The following is a 16,313-nucleotide window of genomic DNA, read 5'->3' on the forward strand; positions in this document are numbered from 1 at the left end:
CTGGGAATTTAAATATTCAATGTTGACATAGTGCAGGGCTGGCGCTAGGCCAGAGAGGCCATAGTCTCGCGGGACGCGCGCGGTCCAGAACATTCTCTCCCTTTCACTTAATAGGTAGAAATCTTCCTCTTACATCTTGGGTAAATAATAATCTTTAAATACATCCCCTGACAATTATCTCGATAGTAGCCTAAATAACGATGCTGGAGCTTCGAGAGGGTGGGAAAGTCTGTAAAAATCTTGGAGAATATCTTACTCTCGACTTGAATTTTAGCCAAACTTGTGCCGGCGTATAACACAAGAGCTAATATCTCCTTTCTATAATAAAACTAATAGTAAAAAAAAAAAAAAAAAAAAAAAAAAAACTATGGCAAATGTACATGTTCAAAATTACATAGATTGTATAGCTACTGGTTGGTTGATTTTCAGTATCAATAATTTGATAAGAGGACAAAATACGTTTTCTACAGCAAAAACATATAATAGTGGAGTTGTGATAGTCATGGTGATTTATTAAATTACGTCAATATCAATGACAGCCTATATAAATCTGAGGGGGAAAAAAAATGTAAGACTTCGTTTTGAAACCTCTCTCGAATAATAATTCCTTACACTTGTGGCAATCTTAAAGAAAGTGATGAGTTGCCCTACCTGCAGCAACAGGAAAATAAAATACAAAAGTGAAATTGCGTTGGTCTGGGCATTTGTGTGTGGACGAGAGAGCGCGTGTGCACGTGAGCGTGTTTGACAAGTTGCTGTTGTGCGCAGAAAAAACCCTCTCACTGTACAATGGCAGGGCATAGGGCTCGAGAGGTAGTTTATTGAACGGATAAGACCCGCACGACCCCTGTTTCTGTCCAGACGGAGCGCGCGCAGTGTCTAGCCCATCACGGTGCTGTCGACAGGAAAGGAAACAATAATTCAACAGCAAAATGATCCTTTACTTTGTTTTCACTGCCTCCTTTGTTACCTTCACACATACTGAACAACATTAAAGTTGTTGACCAGCTGTCACTATCTAACCTGTTGTTTAAAAATAAATTAATCAAGTTCATTCAACTTTCAAAAACAAGACTTTTAGCTCTGCTCCGAGATTATAAAATGTGAAATATTTGCATGGATTTTCGTGGTGTGGACCACAATGAGAGTATATTGGAAAACAGCAAAAAAAGAGAAAATTGGTCAAATCAGCAGTTAGCAGCCTACTGCGCGCGAGGGGGCCGAATTATTCACAGACCTGAGCGAAATACATTCGTTCCGAATAAATCCAATGAGGAGGGGGACAACGTCCCACTAACTACTTGATGTTCAGTTGCGGCGTTTGAGCTTGTGTTGTGGCGTGGCATTGAACGTCAACTCAAACAAGCGCCTAAGGCAACCCGTAATCAAAAGCTAAGATTACAGTCGACCGTTTAGAGAGCCATAACAAACAAAAAACATTTCTCCGGGCTCTTCATACCGGAACAAAAAAATCATAACGGGATTTGATCACTTGTTGCACAACCAGTTTGAACAATTACACAGGGGAAAAAAGGGTAGGATATTAATTCTACAAATCAAAATACTTCAAAGCGCGTTTTCTTTAACCACAGTCCTATTAATCTAGCATATATTTCCTTCTTTGGATTGCGTGCTGTAACATCATCTGAAAGCTACCTGTTTGCATTTAAAAGCGTGCCTCCGCAGCTGGCTTTCTGTTGTCGACTAGGCGAGGCTAAGCTTTCAAAGTCGCGGCTGGAAATTGATGTGACCGGAGCAGCAGAAGCTTGCACGGACGGTGCTGTTTTATCGTACACCGGGGCGCTCGGGGCTTGAATAGAGAGAGCGATTACAGCATGCGAAAGTTAAAAAGTTTGTGCGGCACGCGCAACTTTTATGCCAGTTCCGATTCGAGGTTTAAAATGTCCGAGCGCGCGCGACCGTTCGCGTTTAGCTTGTCTTCCACACTTACTAACAACTGAAACCGCTGGGGTCTGCTGACTGTAACTGTTTAGTGGCTAAAATGTTTCTATGCATCATACACATGGACAAGATGGCAGTTTGAAAAGGGCTAAAAAAGAGATGTTGCACCTACCAGTGGTCAGTTTCCTTGCCCTGCCTTTGGACCTCATGATGCCAGTCTTTCGGCGTGGGTTTGTCGGATTTTTTCTCGAATCTTTTCCCCTTTTCCTCTGTGATTCTCAATCCCAGACGCACTATCTCTCCAGCATTGTCAGTTTGGACACCTTCGCACATGCGCACACCCCCGAGCTGCCAGCATCGTCAAAAAGTTTGGAACGATTCATCACCCAAGTATTACAGATCTTGTCAGATTGCAACAGCCAGCGAGATCCCTCTCGTGTCAGATCTTCAGAGATCAGTGGGCGCGGGACGGAGCGATTCGCGACCTCCGGGTGCACGAGGAACCGGAGACATTAATTATAATGAAGCAGTCTCGAGCGTCCAAGGCGCCCGGTCTTTTGTGTTTTAAATGAAGACGCATTAATCACTGTTCGGGTAAATGACTATTGTAAAACGTTTTCATTAAACGTTTTATGTTGTTTAATAGAGACTTGACCATCGTTGTGAATTTATGATAAACTTTTACTTCTCTCCCCCTCCCTCAGCCATGCAGGCGCGTGGGCAGTCGGTACCGAGGGCAGCCCGTTGAATAGTTTTTTTCTTGCATGCGGCACTGACAATTATTAAGCTGTGGAGTTGGTCTTGCTCTCCATGATTTCCTATCGGTTATCGACCAACTATATCCATACGGGATGGGGAAAAAAACAACCTATAATCAAGTATTTTCCGGTTGATAACTGGATTTTGAGTGATTTTAGGAAGAGGTTATAAGTTAAGTCTGCATATATATTCTAAACGCAGAACATTTTTGTTAGTGTGTAACGTAAATTGATCTCTGATGCCTTTGGGACGCCTTTTTTCTCGATTTCCAGCAATGCTCAAATTAAAAACATTAGATACGATAGGCCTTTTATGATCTTGATTTATGATCGTGGATAACGAATAAATCAGCATTATAGTATCCAATTTATTTAATTTTATTTGGCATTTATTACTAGTTTTTCACGATGGGTGAAAATTTTGTAAAACTCTTGGGTCATTAAGTTAATTGTCCATTAATTAGAAGCGCGTGACATCATGTTGACCTTGCCCGTGAACCTTTGAAAGGGTCGCTTTCCTCTCACTGGCGGTATTGATTGCTAAGTATTTCTAAAACGGATCCAATTAATCTGACATCACTCTGCATAAAAATGAATGGTGCAGAACAAACATCAGCTGCCGTCCACGCCTCTCTGAGCTCTGAGCTGACCAGCACTTACAAACCAGTATAGCCAACAGTAAATGAGAGAAAATAGAGGTTCTTCAAATAACAAAAACAGTCATTCAATATTATGCCAAATTACAACTCACCATTTTCATAAATGTCACTGATCATGGCAAAATGTATATTTATTTGATTATGTATTTATTGGGCACAGTCTGTAGTTTAAACTCAGCAAAAACGCCCAAGAAATAATTAAGGCTAATCTTGCAAATCAAAAGAAATGTACACTAATGTTCTTTCATTTCCATAAACGGATTATAAAGTGTTGTAAGGTAACTGTATAAATGGAAACAAAGTCTGCAAAGAAAACTGAATAAACAGAAGTCTTCAATTGTAGCACAAGAATAAATAAAATATGAACGTGAGAGAACAAGTACAACTCATGCCAGACAAACAGAGGGAGAGAGACAGAGAGAAGGAATGGGCTTGAAAGCTGTCAATAGTCCTGTTTTGTTTTTCCCACTTTGCAATATCTCGCCGTCCTTATTTTTCACAGTGCATATTTTATTGTGATACTCTGACCCCGTCGACCAGGGATGGCTGGCGCACTGGTGTGAAGATCAGTCAAGACCCCGTGGGCTGTAATTATTGAAAATTAATTGAGGCCAGAGCCCTTTTGGAAATGCGGCTAAATTATTAGCTTGTCGTCGGGTTTAAATCCACCACCCCATCAAATAGAGAGGATACAGTTTACCTTCGGTGATTAATACTCCAACCTAATTAAAGGTTTGCCCTCTTCTGTCGTGTGATGTACGGCACACAGGGGTCGTTGGCGAGAGTCGGTGATGTTAAAAAGGGAAGGGAAGGGTTAAAATAAAAACATAATTTGTAAAGTCGGGTGCTCTCGCGCCAGACTGAAAGTGAAATGGGAGCCGCGGGCACAAGGAAATTACCGCGCGCCCGCGTGACCTTTGCGCGAGGTAATCAATCAAGTGATCAAGAGGGATATTTATCAATGCTACATCCTGTCGGCTGCCCCTCCAAATCAAAACAGTCGAGATATTGGAGCGTGTGAAATAGGGTGAATTATTTTATAGCCTATAATGTTTGTGATTATAATAGAGTGGTCATCAAAGTAGCCTGCTGGCTTCTAAAAATGATACAATTTTATACTTTAAAACTAACCAAACACAGTTACCAAAGAAAAATAAAATTGTCAAAATAAGACTTGAATTATTAAAACTTGCAATTTTAATATATGTTCATTACTCAAAGAGGGGCACGAAAAAAAGAAAAAAGAAAAACATGATGCAGAGAAAAAAAATGCTGAGCACTGTCAGAAGGGTAAGAATTATATTAATCCAGTTTTTACGACCGTAAAAACCCGTTCACCCCAGTCATTTCATTATTATAATTATATTGGCATTACTTATCGGGATTATTTAACTCGGCGAAGTCATAATGCTTGTTGGTTTGGCATAAAATATTACGGGTGGAAAACGCATGCATGCAGGCAGCAGGAGGAAGAAAAGCCAGCAGCCCCAGCGCGCACTGCCCCTCCGAGGAGACGCGCGTAACGGGAGCCCGAACGAGCGCATTCTTCACATCCCTCTCCGCTCCAAACAAGCGGAAACATTCCCAAACCACAGGCTTTCACGGCACTGGGAGAGGGGGTAGACTGGGCTGCAGCAAACATTGCAATGCTTATTTTATTATTTATTTTTTTACTTTACTGCTATGCACACCGTGCATTGGTTGTTTGATGTGCAGTCTCGCCCACATCAAGCCGATCTATAAAAAATGATATACGTTTAATTTGTAGTTTGAAACACTTTAGGTACCACAGACGTTAGTTAGTAAGTGTAGTCGCCTGCATAAATTGATGCTTCCGAACAGAACTGCGCAAAGTGGTAACCATTCACTGTAAATAATAATAATAATAATAATCAATAAGTTATGACAACATATGTCTTTACGTTGCTTTAACTCATTAAAATATGTTAAGCAATTCTGTAACTTTATTTTAGAAGTTCTACAAGACTCAACTCATTTTTACGCCAGTTTAATCTAATTTAAGTTGAAATGGCTTAAACATCCAAGTTGATTGTACTTAAAATTGAAGGCAGCAAAAAATGTAACAGCTACAATAAGGCTTTAGAACACTTATAATCGTCATCGGACGGTCAATGACATCATCATTGAAAAAACAAAACAGAATGTCATAATTTATCACAGACTTACAAAATATCAGAAAATATGTGTGTTTGTTTAAAAAGTTCCAGTAGGCTAATATAGAGGCGCCAAAAGACAATTTGCTGTGCGCGAGACGAACCACAACAGATTACGATGAACATTTCCTATTGAAACTCCTTTACAAATGTGGATCCCCTGCAAGTTACTGAATAATTCGCATACTGTAGAAAATATATAGGTTAGGGCTTTGCTTGGCGAGCAGTATTCACACATCTGCGGTGGGGCTTCATGTCCAACAGCAACAATGTGCGATTACTGTGAAATCAATGGCGACTTGAAAAAGGCTTTAATAAAACAACGTTAATAACATCACGTCAAGATTAAATGGTTTTAAAAGTATCCGAGTTAACAAGAATATTTATGAAAATGGCACACGACGGGGGAAAGCTGATCCAATTGAATGGCATTAGCAAACTTCTAACAATGTCAAACAAACATATAATTTCCCTGAATAGCCTACTTTTCATCCCATCCTGCAATATTATGATTTATCATATTTTTTTCTTTTCTTTTGAAGGTAATAAAAACTGTTGACAGTCAAGACAATTGTTATTACAAAGCAGAAAAAGTAGAACATTTTCTAGTGCTCGCGGACGATAAACAGGCACTGAAAAAGCCTGTGAGTAAAACGAGACCCAAGCCACAGACGCTGATCGTTGGGCAACTCTCATTAAACTCCTCTGTGGGGAAAGACATTGTGCTGATCTAGCATGCCTGTTCGTCAGTCATAAAAATCCATCGCTATACCACAATAAATCTGATTCATTCATATGTTGTGTATCGCTTCTTTTGAGTGAAAGGGTATTTAGTAATTGAAGTGCTTGTTGCACAAGCCAAGTCTGTATTTTATGCCCACGCTACACTACACCGAGCGCGCGCTCGCGAGAAATTGAAGGCTGAAAGAGCTCGTGCAGTCAGAGAATTTCAATTCCTTTGTCTCTTGCTGTAAAGAAAAATAAAAACTAGAAGGCAATCAGTAATTATTTAAATGTTAGTCTAATTATTCTACATTTTTAATTGTTTTGTTGTAATAAACCGTGCAAGAAGTTGAAGATATTAATAAATCATTCCATAAACAGTTAAGAGTAAATCGATCAACTAATATAGAAGTTACTATTTTAATAAACAGAAACAAAAGCAGCGCCAGAATCATAATGATAGAGGATAAAGAAAATCATAACAGCATGGAATGAAGAATAGTCATTTTTCTAAAACGTTTTAAGGCAACACGTGCATGACTATTTAATAATAAGTAGCCCGTTTTAATGGTTCAAATGCATCAAGCGTTTGCAGAGAAGTGCATTTCCAAAAGCGATTAGAGAGTTTTTAGGACTAAACATGTACCACAGAATTCATAAGGTGCATTGTCCCATTATGCAATGAGTGAGTTTGACTACACGACTCTTTTAAACTCTTGGATATAGTGATGCACGAATTATTATTGGAGTTTTACTGCCATCTAGTGACAGAAATAGACACGGTGTAATACGCATAATTTTAGACGCATACAAAACATTTGGCTTTTTAATGTTTCATAATTGTTTTAAGAACTGTGTATGCTCTTTCTAAGCGTTGAAAGAGAAATCCCTGGACCTGCACGAGTAGTGAAAACTGTTGCATCCCTGCAAGCCTGACTGACCCTCGTTTGATTGACATCTATTGGAGGAGAACGGTCTGCTTGCAGCAACCCTTCCCGGCAACTGACTATCAACAAGGATTACGATGCGCTCTCAAGACAATCTGTGGACGTATTTATGGCCCTGAGGGCGGCCTCGCCAGCTTTATAGGCAATCCTTTATCCTAAAGCACATAAACACCGTGCTCATCCATTCCCACGGGCTCCAGCATGAAGAGTCTTGACCAGTAATCAATCGGGACAGTCGAACAGAATTATTTATGCCCAATTCCAGTAAAAATGGACAGTTCTGATGCGCGGCACTTCCCGGTTGTGTCTTTCTTTCTATAGGAACAAGTTAAGACAAATGTAGGGAATAAATTCACTTGTCAAAATTAATCAACACTTTCTCAAAGTAGTCACACACCAACTTCATGTCCACTTCAACATCCTCAAATCAGCGATGATAGGGGGAAAAAAGCAGTAAAGGGATAGTTCACAGGCTTAAACACAATCGGAGTTATATTCTAAAATGTCCTGGCTCTTCCAAGCTTTATAATGGGATTGAATACTAACTTGATTTTTGAAGCCCAAAAAAGTGCATCCATCCATCATAAAAGTAATTCATACGGCTCCAATATCCATCTTTAGAACTTTATAAACTGTAATCACTTGCTTCCGGTAACGGCCGTACGCGAGTCTAGTTCCGGCTGAAGAGTGACCTCTGACCCGACATATGACGTATTGAAGAACGCGGAAGCGCAGAGAATAGAGCAAAACAAAAAACACGTCACGAATTAGAAGTCTAAAACGAGAATTTATAAAGAGAAATGTCGCAGAAGCTTGAGTTTGTTGTCCAGCCCTGTTTGTTTGAACCATGAGAGGCGTCAAAGCTTACGCTACGCCTATATCCAAAGTCATGCATGGGGTCAGAGGTCACTCTTCAGCCGGAACTGGACTCACGTACGGCCGTTACCGGAAGCAAGTGATTATAGTTTATAAAGTTATATGGATATTTTTCTTTATTAACCCCCTGGAGCCGTATGAATTACTTTTGGGCTTTAAAAAAACAAGCTACTATTTACTCCCATTATAAAGCTTGGAAGAGCCAGGATATTATGTAATATAACTCAGATTCTGTTTGGCTGAAAGAAGAAAGTCATATACACCTAGGATGGCTAAATTATGGGAATATTTTATTTAATTTATTTTTGGGTGAACTAACCATTTAAAAGCTAATAGCTACCGGAAACACATTTAAATATGTAGTATGGATGAAACTGTATCGTATGCATAAAAGTTCAATTGATATTAAAATCCTAAAGGATCCAAAAAGTATCAAAATCAAGATAACTGACAAATACAATATTATTAAAGAACATGCCTAAATGCACTTTTAAACGTGTAGTAGCAAGGGTATGTTGTTACACATGATCTGACATTGTCCCGCATGATTTTCTGCACTGTGATTCTACTTTAATGTCTTAAATGTGCACTAATCTTCTTTTCTCAGTTATTGCACGGTTTTGCCATAAGCAAGTCATTGTGCAAGAATTTCTAGATGACTTTTTTCGTTTTTTGATAAAACTATACTGAATCTTGACATACAGTTAGGGTAACTTACTACTGCCACATTGGCTACCGGCGAGTGTCTTCAGAGCACTCAGAAAGGTTAAATGTTTGAAATAGCACACACTATCATTCCTTTCATGCTCAGATAGATAGATAGATAGATAGATAGATAGATGAAATATGTTCTTGCGCAAAAATCATTTGTACCACATTATTACACCGGCGCTGACTAAAAATGACGTCACCTCCCGCCGAACGCACAGCTCAGTTCCCGTAGTGTAGTGGTTATCACGTTCGCCTAACACGCGAAAGGTCCTCGGTTCGAAACCGGGCGGGAACAAGCATTACTTTAGTTTTTTATGCCACTTTATGTTAATGATACAACAGGACCGACTGACGACTTCATACAACAAACACTCCTCATATGTACGTACAGCCCACTCACCATAAATGAAAATGAGTAACATTATAAATCCAACCAACGTTGACAAGGTTAAGATGTGCCATAAGCTTTTTGGTTATTGTCAACGGGGAGGGAAATTCAGGCCCTTTCAACAGGCGTATTCAACAACGTAACTACTTTACATATAAAGTTAAAATACAAAGTTGCAGTAACTGGCTTTAGTCACTAGATGGCGACAAAACCTCACAAAGCACGCAAGCATTTACTCAGCTTTTGTGACAGTCTTAGGCCTAACATTAGACTTAATCATTATTCATCATGTTTCTACATTCTACATTATGATGTTCTGTATAAATTACACAATCCCGTTATGATTGATTAATAAAATTTTATCTAAAGGCATTTAACGTTACCTGTATTTTTTAAACCTTAAAGTGCTAACACTATTCTGGGCCATGAACTCTGCTTTATAAATCATTTGTTAATAGGAAAATTAAAATACATCTTGAAACATCATTGTTCTTTTTAAGTACAATGACAACAGCCAAACTACAACCTAAAACAGAGTTAAGCAAATCACGCCGTCAGAATTCATCGACTTAACTTAACTTACCTCAGTTAACTTAGTCAGTAATGTCGGAAGGTTGGAACATAGTCGACGACATAAACTCCTGTTTTCAGTCATTAAGAATATTACATTTAACTTAGTATCTGGACCAGTGTATTAGAGTAAACACCACATTACCTCAGTCAAAAAGGATACAAGTTGCAGTCGCTGAAATCCTCACTAACCCAAATCATGTTGACCTAATCATTGCGCATGCGCATTATTCGAGAGTTCTGACTTGTCGAATCGGTTCTTTCGAACAGTTTGGTTAAAAAACAGCGGGTCATTTTTTTTACATAAGCAACAATACAAATCATTAAGGCTAAGGCAGATACGTTTTGCCAGGGTAACAAAAATAAACAATGTAATTAATTTAGCCTGCCCTACACCTTATAATGACTCAAAGGATATAGGCCTAGTTGTTGTTGCTTTAGGATTAACAGAACTTTGAATAATTTACATATACTTGTCTAGATAAACTTTGTATAAATAAAAGTTTTTAGGTATAGCCTATGTGAAATTTAGCTATCAGGAAACATCAATTAGTATGTTCCTATATTCTCTTTTGTTTTGAGTAGTCAAAGATAACATCTTTAAAACAGAAAGAAAAGTCCCTTACAAAATAAAATTGGATAAACCGAAATTTCTCTGTGAGGTTATATGGCCAAATCAAGTGAATTATATTTTCTTTTCAGAAGAGTGACAAAAAAGCTCAATTTATTTTACTTTATTGGTAAAGAAGAAACTTTTGAGGCAAGGACAAGGACGACTTGTAACCAAGGTATATAGACTGCTCTCTACGATATTATTCAAATATGGTATTATGAAAGGAATGTTTATTATTTAACTCTGGAAGCGAGCTCTAATTTTACAGTTATTTTTTGTTGCAGAATCAGGTAAAAAATAAGAGTGAGTTGTTGACTTTGTTGAACTGTTCGGACTGATTCAATCCGATTCGTCTAATAATTAATCGTTCAGACCTTAAGAGTTTAGCTCCAACCCTGGCAAAAACTCTTTTCTAGTAATCCTGAAAACATTGATTAGCTTGTTCGGAGGGTTGTTCCATAAAAGACGCTTAGAAAAGCGGGGATTAAACTCCAAAACCGGACTTGAATGAGCCTAACAAATAAGTTGGGGCTAAAGTGGTTCCATAAAAGGTAATTGAAGTTCACGCAATCTCACTAATATGATCCAGGTTTATCAAGTCTAGATAATTGTGCACGCGTTTCTGAAGCAGCCCTAGAGGTCGATCGTGGATCAAATCGATCCACCATCAAACAGCGTATATTTTGTGCTGTTTTATGCGTTTGTGACATGTTTTTTTTTCCCTCAGTGCAAAACTTACATTTTACAGTTATATTCTCCATCTGTAAATGTTAGAAAGTCATGCAAATGTATCCATTTTGTTGCTAATCTTCATATTGAACGAGCGCTGCTGCGCGCATGCGCGCCAAATAGGAGCGCAATAATTCTTACTAAAATATACATTTTGCTTGGAAAATTAATATGCGATATTTTATAACACTAGAAATATCTTCTAATTATAATAATTTATCTTTAGGATGTTGGATAAGTTGCAGTGAACTTCTAGCGAACAGAAGTACTTCAGTGAACTTTTTTCAGAGATTTTTTTTTAAGAAACTAAATATATAAAGATACAAAATATAGTTTTGGGTATAGGACCTATGCTACTTAATAAAGATGATGTATACTTATTTCGAATGCTGAGAATTACAGCTTTTAATGCAATAATTTTTTGGAGAAAGCAAGAATCCCCCGTTTTAAATGAGTGATTTAGTTTCTAAAGTACACTATGGAGAGGATAACATGACATTAAGAGCAAATGTATACATTTTGAAAAGATATGTGCAACTCTAAAATCAAAGAATATTCCATAAAATAAAGAAATATTTATTAGCCTACATTAACTACATTTTATATAACCCTCCCTCCCTTTATTTCTAGGCTAGTTATTTGTTATTTTATTTATTTGCTTATTTAATATTGAATATTTGATATTCAAATAATATTACTTGAATAACTATTTGGAATTATGTGTCATTATAAGAGTTTGATATAAATATGTGAATGTTACATTTTTATTAATATTTATTTATTGTTTTTTTGTCTTTTCCTCCTTAAAACTATGTACTTTTTGGTTATTGTTCTAATCATGTGTTTTTTAGGCTATGTGTTGGTGGGTATTATCACAAAAGAAAAAAAAAGTAGAAGGAAAAATAAATAATAAATGAATATTTATTGGGGGAAAATATGATGTCTTTAAAGGAACTGTCCATTTGTATAATTGTGTTAAATGTGTTTGAATTGAAAGCCACAATAAAGTACATAATATATATATATATGCTAAAATATTTGTTATTTGGACATTAACTGTAATAACTGTAGCAATAACTGTAAAGGGACTATTGTAATGGGGTAAATCAAATGTAGGCTAATATACTGTCAATTACTAAGCTCAGATTCATCTTACCAGTTAAAATGTATACTGTGGTTTTGTAATTATTTATTTTTAATTTTAACTTTTTTTTAGATTGTGTTCTAATGTTCTTCTAATAATCATAAACATGTACTACAGCTGCCAAACAAAACCAGAGAGAAATGTATTCATAAATCTTTAAAACAGTCTAATTAAATCTTGGGCACAAAACATTCAGCCAGTAAAAAAAGAAAACCTGTAGTATATATATTGTATTTATCTATCTATCTATCTATCTATCTATCTATCTATCTATCTATCTATCTATCTATCTATCTATATATATATTGTCTAATTTATCATTGTAGCCTTATTTAAGTTTATTTTCTGTATACTGTGTATTTATTATTGGACTAATAGTGGTTAAAGTCCAATAATGGTATGAGAGAGTGTCAGTGGTAATATCATCATTGTGTTCCTATTGGTCAGTGTTAGAGGATCTGTGTAACAGCTGAGGCTTAGCCTGACAGTTAGCCTGCCCTGGACCAGGCTAGTTTCCCAGCATAAGTTGCCAGGGTAACTGAGTTTGAACTATTTTAAGTTTGCTTTATGAAACAGAATCCACCGACAATAAGTCTGACTAACCAAAATAAGCCTGGCTTGTATTCTAATCTTGTTTTATGGAACAAACCTCTGGACTGAAGTTGCCCATCCCTGGTTCAGATCTATGGTTCAGACGGATTTTGTGAACCGCAAACTGAATCATCTAAAAGAGTCGATTCAAAAGAACATCAATTCGTCCATGAATCGGACGTCGCTATTTGATCTGACAAACGACTATCTTTCTCACTGACTACTGAGACAGTTGTGACTGATTTGTTGTCTTATTTCCCTTCACCCGTCTTTTATCAACGCCCAAGTGGGAAAAGGGCGCCCCTTCCGCTGAGGGAAAAGGTAAGGATTGGGAGAAGTCACGTTTCCATGGCAACCACTCCACAGCTGCAAGTACAGCTAGCAAAGCGCGAAGGAAACACTTATCTACATAAACTAATTTCCATTAGCTACTGTCATCACATTAATAGTTTCTAAATGTGTTCAGGCATAGTTTTGTTTTATTGAATTTAAATGAACATTGATCTAACCATGTTAATGATGGGCTATGATTAGGCTACTGTGTCTGTGCTCTTGGATTAGATACCACTGTTAAAATAAGGTTACAATGCCAAAGCTATGATTTTGGAGGCTGTCAAATGAACTATTGAACATAATTCAGTCTTTTGATTTATAGGGTTTTCCTTTGAGATGCTTGTCAAAATTTAGTAGCTGCACACTCCATAAATTAATAATTTGGGTGACAAGCTTTATAGGTTTAAAAGATTTTCTATACATATTATGCTAAAGTAATGCCAATATCCTTAGGGCCCAATTTCTCATCACCATTTACATAATGAGAAAATATAATTCCTGCAATGTAAAGACATCTGTGCTAAATTTAGGCTATAAGCTAAGGGGGGGATGGGCGATAGGAAGGGTCGCTTTGACAGAAAAGGCATATGGGGGTCAAGGGTGATTCATGACCTCTGTTTCAGTACATATAACCAAGGCCAATTCTGTGCCTTTGATTCCCTGGAGAAATTCTCTACAGTCTACTCTTACAGACAATCGTAATTCCTGATATGGTAAGCGTGTGCACAGTGCAAACATTGCATAATCTTTTGTTTGTATTGGTAAATAGAATATTTCAAATCATGTCTATTACATTCAGCAGTGTACGTGTGTGTTTGAAGGATATAGCATAATCAAGTCAGGGAGAAAAACATCTCCTCCTAATGTTGATGGCAGCAATTGGGGAACAGTATAATGAGCCATTTTGCTCAGGCGTCTCTTGTGGTTTGATTCAGAAAGCCGGAGCCCCAGACCATGTTAAACAAATGGACATACTGTGGTTTAATGCATCTGTCAGAGTAAAGACAACCGTATTGAGCAAACAGAATCAGACTAACCTAGGAGACACTAAGCCTGATGCAATTCCCTCACGAGATCCATTTACACTCTAATCGTTAGTCTGAACTGATTACTTCCTGGTCTTTAGTCCTATCTCATTACCCACATAGACAATTATGCAAAACATATTTTGTCTCCTTAAATGAATAGATTCTTTTACTTAGGAGGATGATCGTTCCTTTGATGGACTGTCCGAACAAAGATTAAAATGTGATATGGGTCGGTTGGATATACTGAAAGGCTAAAAGGTCAACTGTGAGCAAGAGAAGTGTTTGAATGGATTAGAGTAATCTCTTTCTGTCTCTTTCCACCCTCTCTATCCCCCTCTTTAAATAAAGGCTGTCCATTAAAAAGCGGTTGAGAATCCCCTTTGGGATGGTAGATGCATATTACACTAATAGAAAGCACACATGATTAATTTTTCAAGAAACTTCTCTTCAGTCCACAGCTGCACTTCTCAGTGTCTCTTTGATTTAGCCATTGCAATATTCCTACGTTTTCTAATATTCCCAAGTGGCCGTTATCTCCTGAGATTTAACAGCAGTGTGAGCAGTATCAGTGAACAATTTCCACACTAATGAATTATCAAAGTGTTCCCTCCAGTGCTGAAATGAATTGAAGTTCAGCTGAAGTTCTCGAATCGGCTTTCACAAAGCTAAAAATATACGCCACAAATAAAATAAAAATTAAGCCTTTAAACTGTGACAGTTAAAGGCATTTCACACTATGCTTAGCTCTTAACAGTGTTGTTATTGTTCACTAGGGGTGTAACAATATATCGCAGTACAAAAATGCAACAATATGTATCGTGAATAGTTCACCCAAAATAAAAATTACTATGTGAGAAAAAATTTAAGTTTTCAGAGTTTTAGTGTCAGTACTATATTAAAATATTATATATAATGTTGAATATAATGTATAATAATGCAATAGGGGAATATCTGTGGAAAAAAGTGGCCTACATCATTTTAAATGTATCTAGTCAGTGACAGAGAAACATTCGTCTAAAATAACTCTGTATTTTCAGCTTCAGAATCATGAATATTTTTATTCTTGTGTCTCTATTGTCCTGTGCTTTGGGTTTCCAGCACCAAGTCCAAGAATATTCATTTATACACACAATGTAATATCAAATTTATCAGTTTAATAAACAGTACATTTTTTGATAACCTTTTATCATATGTCTTGGAGTATCGCAATAATATCGTATCGTGAGTTCAGTATTGTGATATGTATCGAATCGTGACATGAGGGTATCGTTACACCCCTATTGTTCACTAAAGCTAAAACTATTAAATATCGTTTTTGTAAACTGAAATGCAATGAAAATTAAATATAAATATTAGATGAAAACTATTAGAAATGTTGCCTCTGCAGCTAACTGAAATAACAAAGTTTGTTGAAGTACTAAAATTACTAAAACTTAAAAAAAATAAAATAATTATAGCTAAATAGAAATATGAAAAAACTGACAAAAGCACAACAAAAACACTAAGAGTTAAACTGAAAATATAACAATTAATGATAATTAATACATATAATAGTATGTAAATAATACTAAAATAACATAGATTTAACATGTATGCTCGTGTACTTATGCCCGGAATTTCCTGTGTTTCTTTGTCTGGTATTGTTTATGTTAATGTGTAGTTGTTATTCTGATACTCTTGCATGTTGTTCTTATTGCTTATTAAAAGACTCTTTATTTATCTTTGGTTCATCCGTGTTCATCTATATGTGACAGAATACCAGATCCAGAAGATTTTTTCTGTGGCCTTTTTCCCCCCTTTTATCTAGATGGGTTTTTTCTTCCTTTCTTTTCCCCCTCTCCCACTCTCAAAATGGACCTTCCCGCTGTCAAACTGCTCTGCATCAAGAAGGAAGACCGTTCTCTGGAGGACCACACTAGGGACTTTACAGATTTGGCATGCCAAACTCACTATCTGGACCAAGGCACGTCTCCCAGCGAATGGTCCCTGAGAAGTGGAGTGGGTGCTGGTGAATAACGGATCGGCATCTGAGGGCTACATCACCAGCCCCACTCCATACCCAGAGCCCAGCCAGCCATCACCCCGCCACACGGAGAGGATGCCTGAGCTCACCACAGACGGAGAGCTTAAGCATGCCGCGATGCACAAGCCAACGCCAGTGAAAAAT

The 16,313-nt window shown here is 37.2% G+C and overlaps 1 protein-coding gene across 10 annotated transcripts in view; it reads right to left on the bottom strand.

Annotated features, from left to right (window-relative positions):
• mecom (MDS1 and EVI1 complex locus) overlaps positions 1-2,550 on the bottom strand; it is a 166,369-nt gene extending 163,819 nt beyond the window's left edge. For 9 of the 10 annotated variants that reach the window (XM_084127004.1, XM_084127002.1, XM_084126997.1 and 6 more), the window contains exon 1: positions 2,075-2,217. In XM_084127004.1, coding sequence (XP_083983130.1) covers positions 2,075-2,111 — 37 coding nt within the window. In that variant the 5' untranslated portion in view covers positions 2,112-2,217. Of the gene's footprint in view, positions 1-2,074 lie in introns of all 10 variants that reach the window. The other variant, XM_084127001.1, reaches the window with a different exon arrangement.
• Positions 2,551-16,313: the final 13,763 nt, after the last annotated feature.

This window comes from Abramis brama, assembly GCF_963993115.1.
Source record: "Abramis brama genome assembly, chromosome: 10".
NCBI lineage: Eukaryota > Metazoa > Chordata > Actinopteri > Cypriniformes > Leuciscidae > Abramis > Abramis brama.